Here is a 14284-nt window from a genome sequence, read left to right as displayed (position 1 = left end):
GGAGAGATGGCTCAGCAATTAAGATCACTGGCTGCTCTTAACAGAGAGCCCCAGTTAGATGCCCAGCACTCACATGGTGGCATCTTACACTGGTCTGAAACTCCAGTTCCAGGGGATCTGTGGGCACTGCCTGTGAATGGCACACAGACATGCATGTGGCCAAAATACATACAAAAAATGAGGTTTTTGTTTCTTTTCTTGTTTTGTTTTCTGAGATAGGGTTTCTCTGTGTAGCCTGGCTGTCCTGGATCTCAATTTATAGACCAGGCTAGGCTCAAATTCAAGAGATGCACCGGCCTCTGCCTTCCAATCGCTGGGATTAAAGGCTTGCGCCACCACACACCCAGCTGAATAAAAATACTTTTCTGTACTGATGAGTTTCCTGTAAACATGACACAAGCTAGGGTCATCTGGGAAGGCCAAACCTCAAGAAAATGCCTCCATCAAGTCTATGGGTCATGTTCTTATAATGATTGATGTAGGAGGCCATACCACTGGGGCCTATGTGAACCCTGGGCAGTTGGTCCTGGATTGTGTAAAAAAAAGTAGGCTGAGTTGCCGGGCCATGGTAGGGTATGCCTTTAATTCCAGCATGTGGGAGGCAGAGGAGGCAGGCAGATCTCTGAGTTCAAGGCCAGCCTGATCTACAGAGTGAGTTCCAGGCCAGCCAGAGCTACACAGAGAAACCCTATAGGGATTTGCTAGCACCTGAACCTAGAATGTGATAGGGTTAAGTCTTTCAATTCATGAATATTGGGTGCATTATTCCTATGTATTTTATTTGTCTACTTGTGTATGCCACCAAGTCTAGTGAAAAGCCAATTCTTAAATCCACGAGGCATTGCAAGGAGCCCCAGAGCCAAACTGAGTTTATTTGTTGAAAGACTCCCATTTCTCAGTTTTAGAACTTGTTACAGAGTTGCAGTAACTGCAACATTGTGGCATAACCAAACATGCACTGCAGCAGGGCAGACAAAAATCAAACCATAACAAAGCATTTCCAGTCCACGGATGCAAAGGGAGGCCAAGAGTAGCCAGCAGCAAGGATAGCGGGCCAGCTGGACTCTACCTCACACTATGCAACACGTACAAAAAATTCTATTTTAAATCAATACTTAGTAGAATGCATAGGATTCAATCTTTGTCACCTTGGATTTAGTCGTAAGTGACACCAAAAGTCGAAAATAGAGTCATCAAAGCTCCAAATTTCCTGTATGACAGGATACAAAAAGAAAGTGAAAACACTACCCAAAAATAGGGCAAAAAAACCTGTGAAATGTCTTCCTTTATACAAGCTGCAGTGGTCATGGTGTCTCTTCACACAATTAAAATCCTAAGACATATACCTATACATTTATTTGGCTATAAGAAGAAATAAGGGGCTGGAGAGATGGCTCAGTGGTTAAAAGTGCTTCCCACTTTTACAGAGGACTCAGGTAGGGTTCCTAGAACTGGCTCTGGGAAGCTTGCAATCTCCTGTAATTGAAACTCTAAAAGGGTTCCATGGGTACCCACATACATATGCATGCATACCTACAGACAACAGACACACATAAAAAATAAATGCTAAAAAATAAGGAATGTGCCAGGCAGTGGTGGCACACGCCTTTAATCCCAGCACTTGGGAGGCAGAGGCAGAGGCAGGCGGATTTCTGAGTTCGAGGCCAGCCTGGTCTACAGAGTGAGTTCCAGGACAATCAGGGCTACACAGAGAAACCCTGTCTCGGAAAACCAAAAAAAAAAAAAAAAAAAAAAAGGAATGCAGGATTGACACAAGGTATAAGACAGAATAACCACAAAAACACTCTGCCAAATAGAAGCTGCCAGTCGCAAAGACACACAGTATGGATCCAGTGTTGTGACGTGTCGGAAACACAGCAATGGCTGCCAGGGCTGGGCAGGAGAGGTGGACTAGACAAATGCTTAGTGGGTTCCAGGGTTAGAGAAACTGGTTACCATAAATGTCACTCAGTTATACAAGTTAAAAAGGTTTATTTCATATTATGGGAATTTCACCTTGATGGGGGTGGGAGGAGTTAGAAAAGTCAAGCTGGGGCTGTAGCTCAGAGTACTTGTTAACATGACAAGGCCCTGGGCTAGGGTCCACAATATGCCTTACTTAAACAAACCAAACAAAAATAAGCAGTAACAACAAAATACCCTAAAAGCAGCAGCTACAGTTTGGGTGGGGCACGGGGTGTGAAGACTGTCTTGCTGTTTCTTTATCCCAACACTGGCATAGGTGAGCTAATGACCCAGGCACTTATCTGTGGTGTTTCATACTTTAACAACAAGAAGCCTATAGGGAAAGGGAAAAAACTTCTCACAATCTACACCTTACAGTCAAATGAGAAAACGGAGTCAGAGAGCCTCATGCTCCTGGCAAGACCCATAGGGCTGGCTCTCTGGGCTGGCTGGCACTAGAATCCAGAACTCACACTCTGACTACTATGCTGTCTGCCTCCACACCAGCAGGGGAGACAGAGTGTTCTGCTAAAGGTGGTGGTGATGTGACAGTCGAGTCACAAACAGGACCTGGTGGCAGTCAACCCTCCAGTCAGCCATATCCTCAGACCCTGCTGAGTGTGAGGTAGCACATATTTGGGCCAGACCTTGAGCAGTCAAGTTTAGCATCAGAGGGCCAGGGACCCACTTTAGTGTTGCAGCCTTGTGCCAAGGCCCCTGGCAATCACTGTTGCAGCTAGTGTACCCTGAGAGCACATACATGAAAACTCAACATCACAGGCTTGCCTGGGCACAGCCTGAGACCTGACAGACTGGGAACAAGCCAGTAAAATACCAACTATTTTAACCACCAGAAGTGGGAATGGGTTAGCACAGATGCCCTGTTATCGGGTGGTAACAGAGCCTTCCTTCTACCAGTCAGCACTCAGATGATCTAGGAGTGCAGCTGTGTGTATACGCATTGTGTATTCAAGGCAGGTGAGCCAGACAACAGACAAGCACAGGCCAGGAGCCAATTCACCTGAGCCCTTACCACAAAAACAGACATGAAGCCCTAGAAGGAGCCAGAGCCAAGACTTGTTTTGTCAGCTATGTCTGGTCTACAGACAAACTCCCCACCACTCAGTAGTCACCACTCTAGCCACCTCCCCACATCCTAACACCTTAATGCAATAAGCCTAGGGAAACACCAACCAAGGGACAGGAGTCCAACAGCCTGGCACACCCTAGCACAGCTATCATTTCATACAATCCCAATCATCCATTCAGCAGTTGTTTGCTGAACACCTACTATATGGGAAACATTTCTTGAGGCAATGAAGACACCATAGTAAACATACCACATGAAAATCCTGCCTAAAGGGTGCTGACACCAGACACCTGGATTGTTAACTCATCTTACAGACTCAGAACCAAGCATAGTAGCACATATCTAGAATCCTAGCACTAGGGAGGCTGAGGCAGGAGGATTACCGAAATGCTGACATCAGCCTGGGGTACCAAAGTAAGATCCCATTTCAAAATACCAAAAAAAAAAAAAAAAAAAAAACCAAAAAAAAAACCAGAACAGATGGCACAGCTTACTCAGTGTCACATCAAGACGAAGTGGCAGAGCCAAGGTCAGAACCTGTCAGGTGTCCATATTTGGATGGCTGCATTTGACAGTCTCAAACTCAGGGCTCAGTCTGAAGGGCTGGGGTGCCAAAATGCCACCATGCTGTGAAGGCAGCAGGAAATGGGGTTTCCTCTACTGTTCTGTTGGCCCTAAGCAGCATCCTGTTCCCTGTGACTGCTGCTGTCTGTGGCCAGGGATGGCAAGACAGGTTGACATCACCATCTGTTATTCAAATGTGCCCCTCTCACTCCCCTCAGGATGCCCTGGTTGCCCCATCTACCCACAGGCTGCCTGTGAACCATGGGACTCCCCTGTTCTTCCAGGAAACCACCCCCAACCACCAGATGCAGCATGGCTCCCTGCTGCAAGCCTCACACCCTCCTTCCTCTCTTGTTTGACTTTACTCCACAGCACAGGTCATGCCACTACTGGATACAAAGGTCTGTCTGGAAACCTAATCTTCTCCAGGATGTGACGTGTCACTACAAAAATGGGGTCCCAGCATGGCTGGCTCACCACTGTGTCTCCAGGATCTAGAGCAGCTCCCAGCACACAGGAGTCACTCTATGAATTAAGCACCGAGTGAATGCAAGTGTCTGTGACCAGCCTCCTCTGGCCTAGCACCGTTCCTCCCCAAGAGAAGGTCCCTGAAGGCCAATAGTGACAAAGCCAACTCCTCAGCACATGCTGCTTCTTATCTGTCTTCCAATGTCACATGGCATCTGGTGCAAGGCACAAAGGACCCTGGGCTCTCAAGGTCTAGTCTCTTCTTTATCTACGACTTCACCAGGGCCTGTGCTTCCTATCACACAACTAAGTCCCGCCTGGATCTCAACATCTCAGGCTTCTGATCATCTGTAAGGACATGGCTAGCAGGGCTTTTTGAGTCTGCTCTGTCCAGCTTCTACTTCACTCTGCTCCAGCTACAATGTTCCTAGAAACAACAAACACATGCAAGTCTCGGGGCTTTTGTCCTTTCTGCCTCTCCCTCGGGATGATACCTTTTCCAGGCGATTTTGTAGCTCTTTCTCCAGGTACCTCTTTCAGCAGGCTCTGCTCACTGTCACCTCCTAGAGTGCCTCCCCGTGAGCCTGTCTCTGCTCAGCTCCTTGACCTGATCTGCATGGGCCTTCTTACCACCTAACACTGTGTATGTTCATTTACTGTGTCACCACTCCCAGCAGAGCATGGCCTCTACAAGGTCCCAGAACCTTACAATCAATGACTATTTGATAAATAAATGTTGCCTATCACTTGACTGAGTTTTATGTGACTACTCTGTCTAGACCTCAGTTTCTTTACTCATAAGATAGGGGCATGAATGAGATCACCAACAAAGATGCAGAGCCCGAAACCTTATCTGGGCTCATTCAGGGTATCCAGCTAGGGCACCAGGGCTGCGTGTGGCACCAGGCGCTAGAGGAGGGCAGGATATAAGACAGAGATGCACAATCTGCTGAGCAGTGAACCCTTACCACGTTTGTGAAGCCAGCCTTCTTTGATGACAGATACCTCATTCATGGTGGCAGCATTAACACGCTGTCACCTAGCTTGAGAGAGCTCAGGGCAGCAGGACATGCAGGAGGTTCCTCGGATACAGTACAGTCTACAAGAAACAAGAGAGGGGCTGTGAAGGTGGGAAGGATGTGCCCTGCCCCATTCTGGGTTCAGAGGCAGGCCCTTTTGCTCTGTAGCTTGCCAGCCAGGCAGCTGGGGAGAGTTCTTCTCTTGGGGCCCAGTAGTGAGGGAGAAACATGGGTTCCTAAAAGAGTCAAATATGCCCAGGCTATACACCAAAGCTCTTTTTTCCTTCCCAGCTATGGCTGGACAGAACAAAGCCAGGTAGCCACAGCTCCGCCCCCTGCCTCACCCAATGCCCCAGCACTGAGGTAACCCAGCATGAATCAGACAGCCCTGGGCACCAGGGTGTGCCCAAAGCCACCAGCATCTGCCTGCCCCCAAGATTCACGCATGCACTCATTTCTTTTCAAATCAACCTGCCACATTAAACAAACTACTGCTTCCCCCAAGTACAAGGAGACCCATGTCACCCCCAACCTCAGTGACCTCGGTGTTCCCACCAGAAGAGCGACGAAAACACAAGTCTCAAAAGCTCTGGCAGCCTGGAGGAACCTACTGCACATATACTTGTCTGGGGCCTAGAGTTGTCCTGGGTTTGACCAAGGTCTTGGTTCCTTTTCCAAGAAGACCTATGCATCTGTCCTCAGGGACTAACAGCCAACAGACTAACGGACGCCGAAGCTGCTGCTGAGTTTCAAGTTCCCTGAGCAGAGGGGAGGAGGATGCCTGTGGTCAGCTACCAGCTGGGCCCTTACCTGGAAGCCTGGGCCTGGACAGGGGCCATGGAGCCCAAAGTGCCTTGTGCCTGCCTCTTCCAACCCAGGGTTATTTGCGGACAGCAGGTCAGGAGCTACAGAGGCCCCTGGAGAAGTGGCAGCTGGCTCTAGGGACAGCATGGGCATCAGCTTTCTCTCGTGCCCCAGGGGAGCGGGTGGGCTGGACACAGTACTGCCTGGCATGTGACAGTGGCAGGCTGCCCAGGCCCTGGGCAAAAGGAAGGGAGGTAAGTGGGAGGAAGCAATGGAAAGGCAAGGTGGCCAAAGACAGGGAGGGCAGGAGGGTGTGAACTTACAAGCTGGACTCCAGGCTAAAAAGGAAATGAAGGAGTGTGGGGCCAAACAGCAACAAGGGCTTCCCCACACAGACCCCAAACACACAGGCGCTCAGGGGCCCTCTGCCCTAAATATCCATCACCGTCAGCCTCCCACTCCCTCTCTAAGGTGGCAGACAGGATCCTATTCCACATCCTCCTGGGGTCTTACTTCCCTGTCCCCAACTCAGTAGCCAAAGAGACCCTCAAAAATGATTCAGTCTTAAGCAAGCATAATGACTCATGCCTTTGATTCGAGTACTTGCAAGACAGGGGCAGGCAGATTTCTCTGAGTTGGAGGCCAAACTGGTCTACAAAGTGAGTTCCAGAACATCTAAACAAACAAAGAAACAAACAAACACTCTGCCCTTCCTCAACTTAAAATCATCCTTGGCAAAAATGCCCAAATCCTCAGTTTAGCACTCAAGGCTCTACAGATCTGCCTCCACTGTCTCATTCCTGCAACTGGCCCTCACCCACCCTGCACACACACACACTGTCTGCACAGGCTGGAGTCCTGCAGCCCTGGCTCCTCCTCACTCAGGCCTCTCCCATGTTCCTCAGTCTCACTCTGATCCCGCCATCTACATCTGACCTTGTCTTTCCATGTCCAAGCCCTTCACAGCTCCCCAGTGCACTTAGGAAACAGAACAAAGTCTCCCTATACCAACCAGGCCACAAGAATGGTTCCTGAACCTGGAAAGCAAGGGCCTGTCATCAGGACAGTGCCTCCTGCCCAGCCCCTCCAGCCTCCCTCCTCGGGGGGCCTCAGTGAAGCAGTGCATGCTCAGGTTTCAATCTCCAAAGCTGCACTGAGTACATCTACAGACCTTTCAGGCAAACCCCTCCTCCACACCTACCAATACTATTAAAGTGGGCCAGCCCAGCTCTGACATTGTCAAGCAATGAATGAGCTGATTCTCAACAACAGGCTGAAGTGTACAAACACCTGAACTTGGCCCACACCGCCAGTCTTCCCTGAGTGTGTCCTGGACGGCAGACACTAGAGAACATCATGAAGACATAGTCATGGGCCTTACAAAACTCACATTCTCAAGAAGGAAGATAGAACCCCCCCCCCCCACACACACACCACACCACACACACACACACACACCACACACACCACACACACCACACACACACACACACATACACCACACACACACACCACACACACACACCACACACACACACACACACCACACACACCACACACACACACACACACCACACACACACACACACACACCACACACACACACCACACACACACCACACACACACACCACACACCACACACACACACACGCACACACACACGCACACACACACCACACACACGCACACACACACACACACACCACACACACGCACACACACACACACACCACACACACACACACACCACACACACATACCACACACCACACACACACACCACACACACCACACACACACACCACACACACCACACACACACCACACACACCACACACACACACACACCACACACACACACCACAAACACACACATACCACAAACACACACACACCACACACCACACACACGCACACACACACCACACACACACACCACACACCACACACACACCACACACACACACCACACACACACCACACACACACACCACACACACCACACACACACACACACCACACACACACACCACAAACACACACATACCACAAACACACACACACCACACACCACACACACGCACACACACACCACACACACACACCACACACCACACACACACCACACACACACACCACACACACACCACACACACACACCACACACCACACACACACACACCACACACACACACACCCCAATGTCAAGGGGTGGAGAGGTGCTGAGAAGAATAATGAGGAGGAACTAGCGGGGAATGGGGCCAGCCATGCTGCTGCACAGTGAACTGTGTGTGGGAGCAAAACCTCAGGAACCAAGGAGTGAACAGAGCAGAACATGGAAAGATTTTCAGACAGGAAAGTTGAAAATGCAAAAGCTTTATGGTGGGAGCACAGTGCAGAGGAAATCAGAGACACTGCTCAGGGCCTAGGGTTGAGACCCCAAAAACAAAATCCTAAACTGTGCCCAGGTATGCGTCAGTTGTGAATACTTTCTGATGAGCTCGTAGGAAACTACGAGCCCAAAGCAATGTTGCCATTGCTAAGACCCAGTAACAATACGATAACACCCAGTGTGAGCCTCTGCTGCTGTCTAATGCAGAGCCCTCCCCACAGCTGCTGCTGTTCAAAGCCACGTGAAGGCAGCCAGGTGTGGCTAAGATTGGTCAGGGTTTCAGAGTCTGAGGGCCACTGCCAACCTGGTGGTCTTAAGCAGGGCAGGGGAACTCCCAATACCCTACCAGAGGAACTATAACATGCCCAAGTGAGAACAGAGACTCAGCGAAGGGAAGCCATTTACCTTGGGGTCTCCCAGCTGAGTGGTAGGGGCCCTGGCCACAGCTCCACACACCAGAGCCACTTTTTACAGTCTCGTTTCAGCAACTAAGAAGTCAGCAGCAGCTCAGGCAGTCAAGAGCAGGGGGAGGAATTGGAAGATCCCCTGCGTCCTGCCTGGCTCCAGCCGTCCTCCCACTAAGGGTGGCGCCTCAGCCGAGGTGTCTGTGACGCAGTCCTGCGGTGATGAAATTCCAGGCAGCACAGCCAAGCAGATGGCCTGTTCACTGAGGAGCTGCAGGCTGAGGACACTCAGAAGGGGGACAGAGACCTGCCTGTGGAACTTAAGCGCACATGGAAACCTGTCCTGACTGCCCTTCTGCAGCACACACAGGCAGGGAGCCACTGTGTCTCCATCACACACTAGCTGCTGCTTCCCAGAGTGTCCACATTTGAGTGTGCCAGAGGGCCAGAGCTGGGACTGTAGCTGCTGACTAAACACACGACACCTGGGAGGCAAGGTGAACAGAACAGGGTCCCTCACAGAAAAGAATGCCTAAACCAAAAACACAAATCTCATGAGTTATGAAGAGATTCAGTGATTCTCTCTGCCTGGGAGAGCTAAACCTCAAAAACTCACAGTGCTAAGTATAGCCTACTGCAGGAATGCAAAATGGTGAGGTCTTCATGAAAATGATCAGTAATAATTAAAAGTCAGTATTTGGCTACCTAAACCCAGTAGTTTCCCAGCAGCCACACTTTCCTGCAGTATTTCCATGGCAGATGTTCCTTTGAGCATACGGACATTTTCCACACCACCAACTTTTATCAAATGCTCTTGTAAGCAGTGGACCAGCTAACAGCAGCTACTGAAAAAAACAGATCCCTTCCCTCTACCCGAGTGCCCACAAGCAGATACTGACTGTCAACGACACGTTAGTTGCCTGAATTTTCTTTCTGAGCAGTTCCTCCTCTAAGAGGTAAGGCCTGGATCAGCAGTAGGTGACAGAATTTGGAACAAAATGGGGTGGGGAATTTCACTGCCACTGTCTCAGCAGGATCCTGAGGTGTCAGGAAGGAGCTCCCCATAATGCTGCCATTGGGAAGTGCAGATCCCTGCCATCCTCGGGCCACTGAGGGGGTGAGAGGCCACAGCCCCCTGCAGAGGGTAACTGAGCTCCTTGTGAGCTGTTTTTGGTACCAGGCCTTGTTCTACATATGTTCATTTCATGGATTTTCTCCTTCCAGAAATGGGCACTAAAGCTGGGGTCTCGTGCATACTAGGCGAGCTCTCTGTTGAGCCATACCCTAAAACATCTTTTTAACTCTTAGAGGCATGGTCTCAAGTTACCTACACTGGCCTAGAACTAATTCTATAGCCCAAAAGGGGCTGAATTTGTAATCCTCTTGGCTCTGCTTCTTGAGTAGATGGGATTACACGTCTGTGGAATTACAGCCATTCTATATTTTTATCAAGCACCCACTGTGTGCACAATACGGCAAGCCTGTGATAACTGGATCCAGTGATAACTGGGACAGGCAAGAGTCCCAGCTTTTCCCATGCTGACGGAAGGGGTGTAGAAGGCTTCTCAAAGTGGTATAAGCAGAGCCTAGCCTGTGCCCTGTGGTTCCCTTCTCTTGAGAAACAGGTGTACAGGGCCACTGAGGTGTTTTGGTGTCTCAGAAGCTAAGCAGAATAGAATAGAAGGAATAAGCAGAATGGAATAGAAGGCCTCTGGGAAAATAAAGAGGGACAATGCAGGCCTCACAGAAGGGTTTGTGCTGAGGATGGATGGGTTCTGGCTTTAGTGATCACAAGTCCCAAAGTGGAGGGAGGATATGGACACTGTTGGGATCTATGCAAACCTCACAGCCTAAGCCCGGGGAGCCTTGTTTTGCCCAGCTTAGCTTGCTCTTTAGGATGCCCAGCTAAGACAAGGTAGACTCTAGTCTGTTCCTCTGGCAGCCCAGGTCCTTGGTGTCATGTATTAATTATCCGAACCCAGAGCTGGGATATTTGGCTTCTAGAGGACCTCTGAATACCACTGAGGAACTAGACCTTTGTCTAGTACATGAACTAGACGAATGGAAATACAATGTCTTAAAGACAATTTTGTGTGTCTGCATATTCATAAGTGTGGGTGTGTGCAGGTGTACGTGCACACTGTATGTAAAGGCCAGAGGACAGCCTTGGGCACAGTCTTCAGGCACTGTCCACCTTTCTAGTAAGACCGTCTCTCACTGGACCGGAGCTCCCGATGACCTGCCTGTCTCTAGACCCCAAGCACAGTCCTGGGATTGAGTTCAGGCCCTTCTATTTTACCCACTGAACCATATACCTAGCCCTAAAGACAACTTAAAACAATGTTACTGAGTGATACATAAGATTATGTGGTACCTATGCACTCAACAACATTTTGGTGTGTGTGTGTGTGTGTGTGTGTATGTGTGTATCTTTTAAATAGCCTTATAATGTAGCCCAGGCTGGCCTCAAACCTCAGGGCAGCCTTAGCTTCCAGATGCTGGGATTACAGGTGTCTGTAACCATGCGTGGTTCTCAGCTACTGCTTAAACAGAATAAATCTCACCGGAAATTTATTATTGTACTTAGAGCCCTTTGGGGACCATCTCTAATCACCTCTCCTCCATGCCCAGAGCTGACCACACATGTGAGTTCACTCCTATGGCCAATATACAATAGAGCTGGGACTGAAACCTAGGTCCTCAGAACTCCGGAGTCCTCTTACCCTGGCCAGGCATTCCTAGATGGGAAGCTGAAACAAGCACCTTTCTGGGTAAATGGGAGACTCCTGCTTTGGCAGCTCAGAGACCCAAGTTGGGCTCTCTCGCGCCACCTCAACTCCCAAGCTGGAATTCTTCTGTATGGCTGGCGACATTCTGTGATGGAGTGCAGAGAAAGGCACTTTTTCAAAACCACAAAGAGTAAAACAGAGCCATGTGGTCACAAGGGAACACTATCAGCTGTTCCCTCGAGGGAGGCCTGCCTCAGTGGGAGGATGCATGTGTCCTCCCACTTCGGCCTTCAGTCCTTTCTTGATCTCAGTACAGTTGCACAAGAGAGAGATCGGTCCCTCACCAGCAAGTACAGCTGGCAGGCCCTGAAAGTTATTTCTTGTTTAATTTCTTCTTCTGGGTCTCCTGTCGTTTGTCTACTGTGTTTTAGCACCGTGGCCCTTTGTATTTGGACAATCACTAGTTTGTTTATCCATCCTCTTGTGGGTGGGCGCTGCCAGTAAGGTACTAATTTCTTGGTTAAGATGGTTTAGTAGGTGAAGGCACTTAACCACCAGGCTGGACAGCCTGAGTTCAATTTCTTAGAACCTACATGGCAAAGAAAACCAACTCCCACAAATTATCTTCTGAATTCCATGTACATAGCATGGCACATGTATGTATGCATACACATACACACACAGAAATACTGTGCCAAAGCTAGGCCTGGTGGCACAGGCCTATAATCCCAGATCTCATAAGGCTTTGGCCAAAAGATCACAAACTCAGAGCCTTCCCGTGCTACAGAGAGTTCAAGGCCTGTCTTGAACTTACTGAAACCAAGTCTCAAAATAAAAACCACCCAGAGAGTTAAGGGGAACAGCTCAGCAGGAGCATGCTTGCCTAACATATGGGGTCCTGGATTCCATCCCAGCGTAAGAAAAAAAAAAAAAAAAAAAAAAAAAAAAGAGGAGGGAGACAAGGATTGTTATACATAATATTTTCGTGTATTTTTAAGACAAGGTCTGACTACTTTAGATAGTCGGAACTGGTTTCAACACCTTAATTTAGTGAAGATCTTTTAGAAAATCAGTAGAGATCTCCAGGTCTGAGCTTCAGTGCCCAAGGAGGCAGGTGCTTAAGTCTAACATACACAGAAACAGAACTTACAACTCCGGGTGCAGGACTCAAGGCAGCTTTGGGGCCCACACTGAACACTTCCTAAGCGGTAGCTGCAGGGGTCAGCTATTATTATTATTCCCTCTGTGGGTGGAGACACTGGGTATTTCTGAACGTGTAAAGTTTTACCTACTCCACCTCCTTGGTGAAATGGTGGCTTTTAAAAGACTTAACTTTCCTCTTCAGCACACATCCCCCACCCACCCATCTGTCTCCTGAAGTAGGTAGGATTGAAGGCAGGATGAAGGTGTAGGCAGCTGCCAAAGACTGGGACAAGAATAAGCCCAGAACAGATTTCCTTGTCTTCTCTACCACCTCCCCCAACACACACACCTTCCCCTTACTGAACCCCCGGAAATCATGTCAAGTATTCTGGTCTGCATAGCCATGCTCTCCAAACAGACCAAGAACACCAGCTGCACTCAGTGGGCTTCTCCAAGCACAGCTGACAGTACACAGGGTCTCTCCCAGGCACACGTGGAACATACCCGAGGCCCTTACCAAGGCTGTCAAAGACACCTGCCTCAGCCCTGCCTCTGAACTGCAGCCTCATCAGACCAAGACAGAAAATCATCTCTTTTCTGGGTCCCTTGAAGAATCTGCTCTTACTCAGGACCTCTGCATTTGCTGCTTTTCCTAGCTAGGATGCTGTTCACTGTGCTCTCTCAGCACAATTCTCCATCATCAGGGAAACCTTCCCTGAATGTCCCCCCTCCCAAGACAAGGACACTTGACACTCAGCCTGCCCCCTCCCTTCAGAAAATGGACCTCTACTTGCCTCTGGCAATGTGGCCTCTGCTGGCCCAGGATCTGCACAAAGTAGGAACAGAGTCTACCCTGGTCACCACTGTTTCCAGCCGTAAGCACTACTCATCACAGGGCCAGACCTAGAACTTTATAATTCCAGGGGGCTGACAACTAGACCCAGAGCTTCTGTGCTCCAGACCCCCAGGTGGAGGTAAAATCAAACAGTCCACACTCACTAGATCCCTAAATCTGGTGTCCACTATGCCAGGACTGGCACTAAGGATTTCTCTGTGACCAAACAGAACCCCTGCTGTGGGAGGAGAAGGCAAAATAAATAGGTAAATTATATAGCACATTCAAAGTGTCCAAAATCATGAGAAAGGCAGTATACATAAGACCAAGGAGACGTCACAAAAAGGCTCATAGAGATGGTAACATCTGAGCAAAAATGTGAACCAGACAAGCCACATGGAAAGCTGGAAGAAGAGCACTGCTGGCAGGATCTAAGGCTCTGAGGTGAGAAAGGTGCCAGAGAGCCAGGCCTGGCATCTCTGAAGGCTTTAGTTCTCCCTGGGAAAGAGATAGAGAGACCTGTGGCCTAAGACGGCAGGGTGAGAGGCTGCACTGTTGTGCCTCTAGTGCAGGGATGCAGGTCCTCAGTGGGAGGCTATATCACAGCCTTCCTCTCCACTGGTCTCAACAGTCACAGCGTGTGCCTCACTTGGGGACCATAGGAACTATATCTGATACAAAAAGATGTCAAGATGGGAAGTAGAGTGCCAACAACTAGACAGCTACAGTACAATAGCTGAAGAGACTAAACTTCTGCCATTGGACCTAGGCTTGCAACTCCCTCTGCCTTTGCTCCCAAGACTGAACCATCACTCCTTTTCACATTGCTCTCTCTGCCATATCAAGGCCAGCACTGTCTCAGACACCCT

The 14284-nt window shown here is 49.3% G+C and overlaps 1 protein-coding gene across 4 annotated transcripts in view; it reads right to left on the bottom strand.

Moving 5' to 3' along the window:
- Positions 1-14284, bottom strand: part of Akt2 (AKT serine/threonine kinase 2) — a 50652-nt gene that overhangs the window by 27363 nt on the left and 9005 nt on the right. For 2 of the 4 annotated variants that reach the window (XM_076930475.1, XM_034499557.2), the window contains exon 2: positions 5056-5186. In XM_076930475.1, coding sequence (XP_076786590.1) covers positions 5056-5101 — 46 coding nt within the window. In that variant the 5' untranslated portion in view covers positions 5102-5186. Of the gene's footprint in view, positions 1-5055; positions 5187-5916; positions 6086-8709; positions 8865-14284 lie in introns of those variants that run through there. The other 2 variants (XM_034499566.2, XM_076930474.1) reach the window with 2 other exon arrangements.

This window comes from Arvicanthis niloticus, chromosome 1 (assembly GCF_011762505.2).
Source record: "Arvicanthis niloticus isolate mArvNil1 chromosome 1, mArvNil1.pat.X, whole genome shotgun sequence".
Classification (NCBI taxonomy): Eukaryota; Metazoa; Chordata; class Mammalia; order Rodentia; family Muridae; genus Arvicanthis; species Arvicanthis niloticus.
Note: the sequence above shows the minus strand (reverse complement) of the source record. Positions and strands in the feature narration are given on the sequence as shown.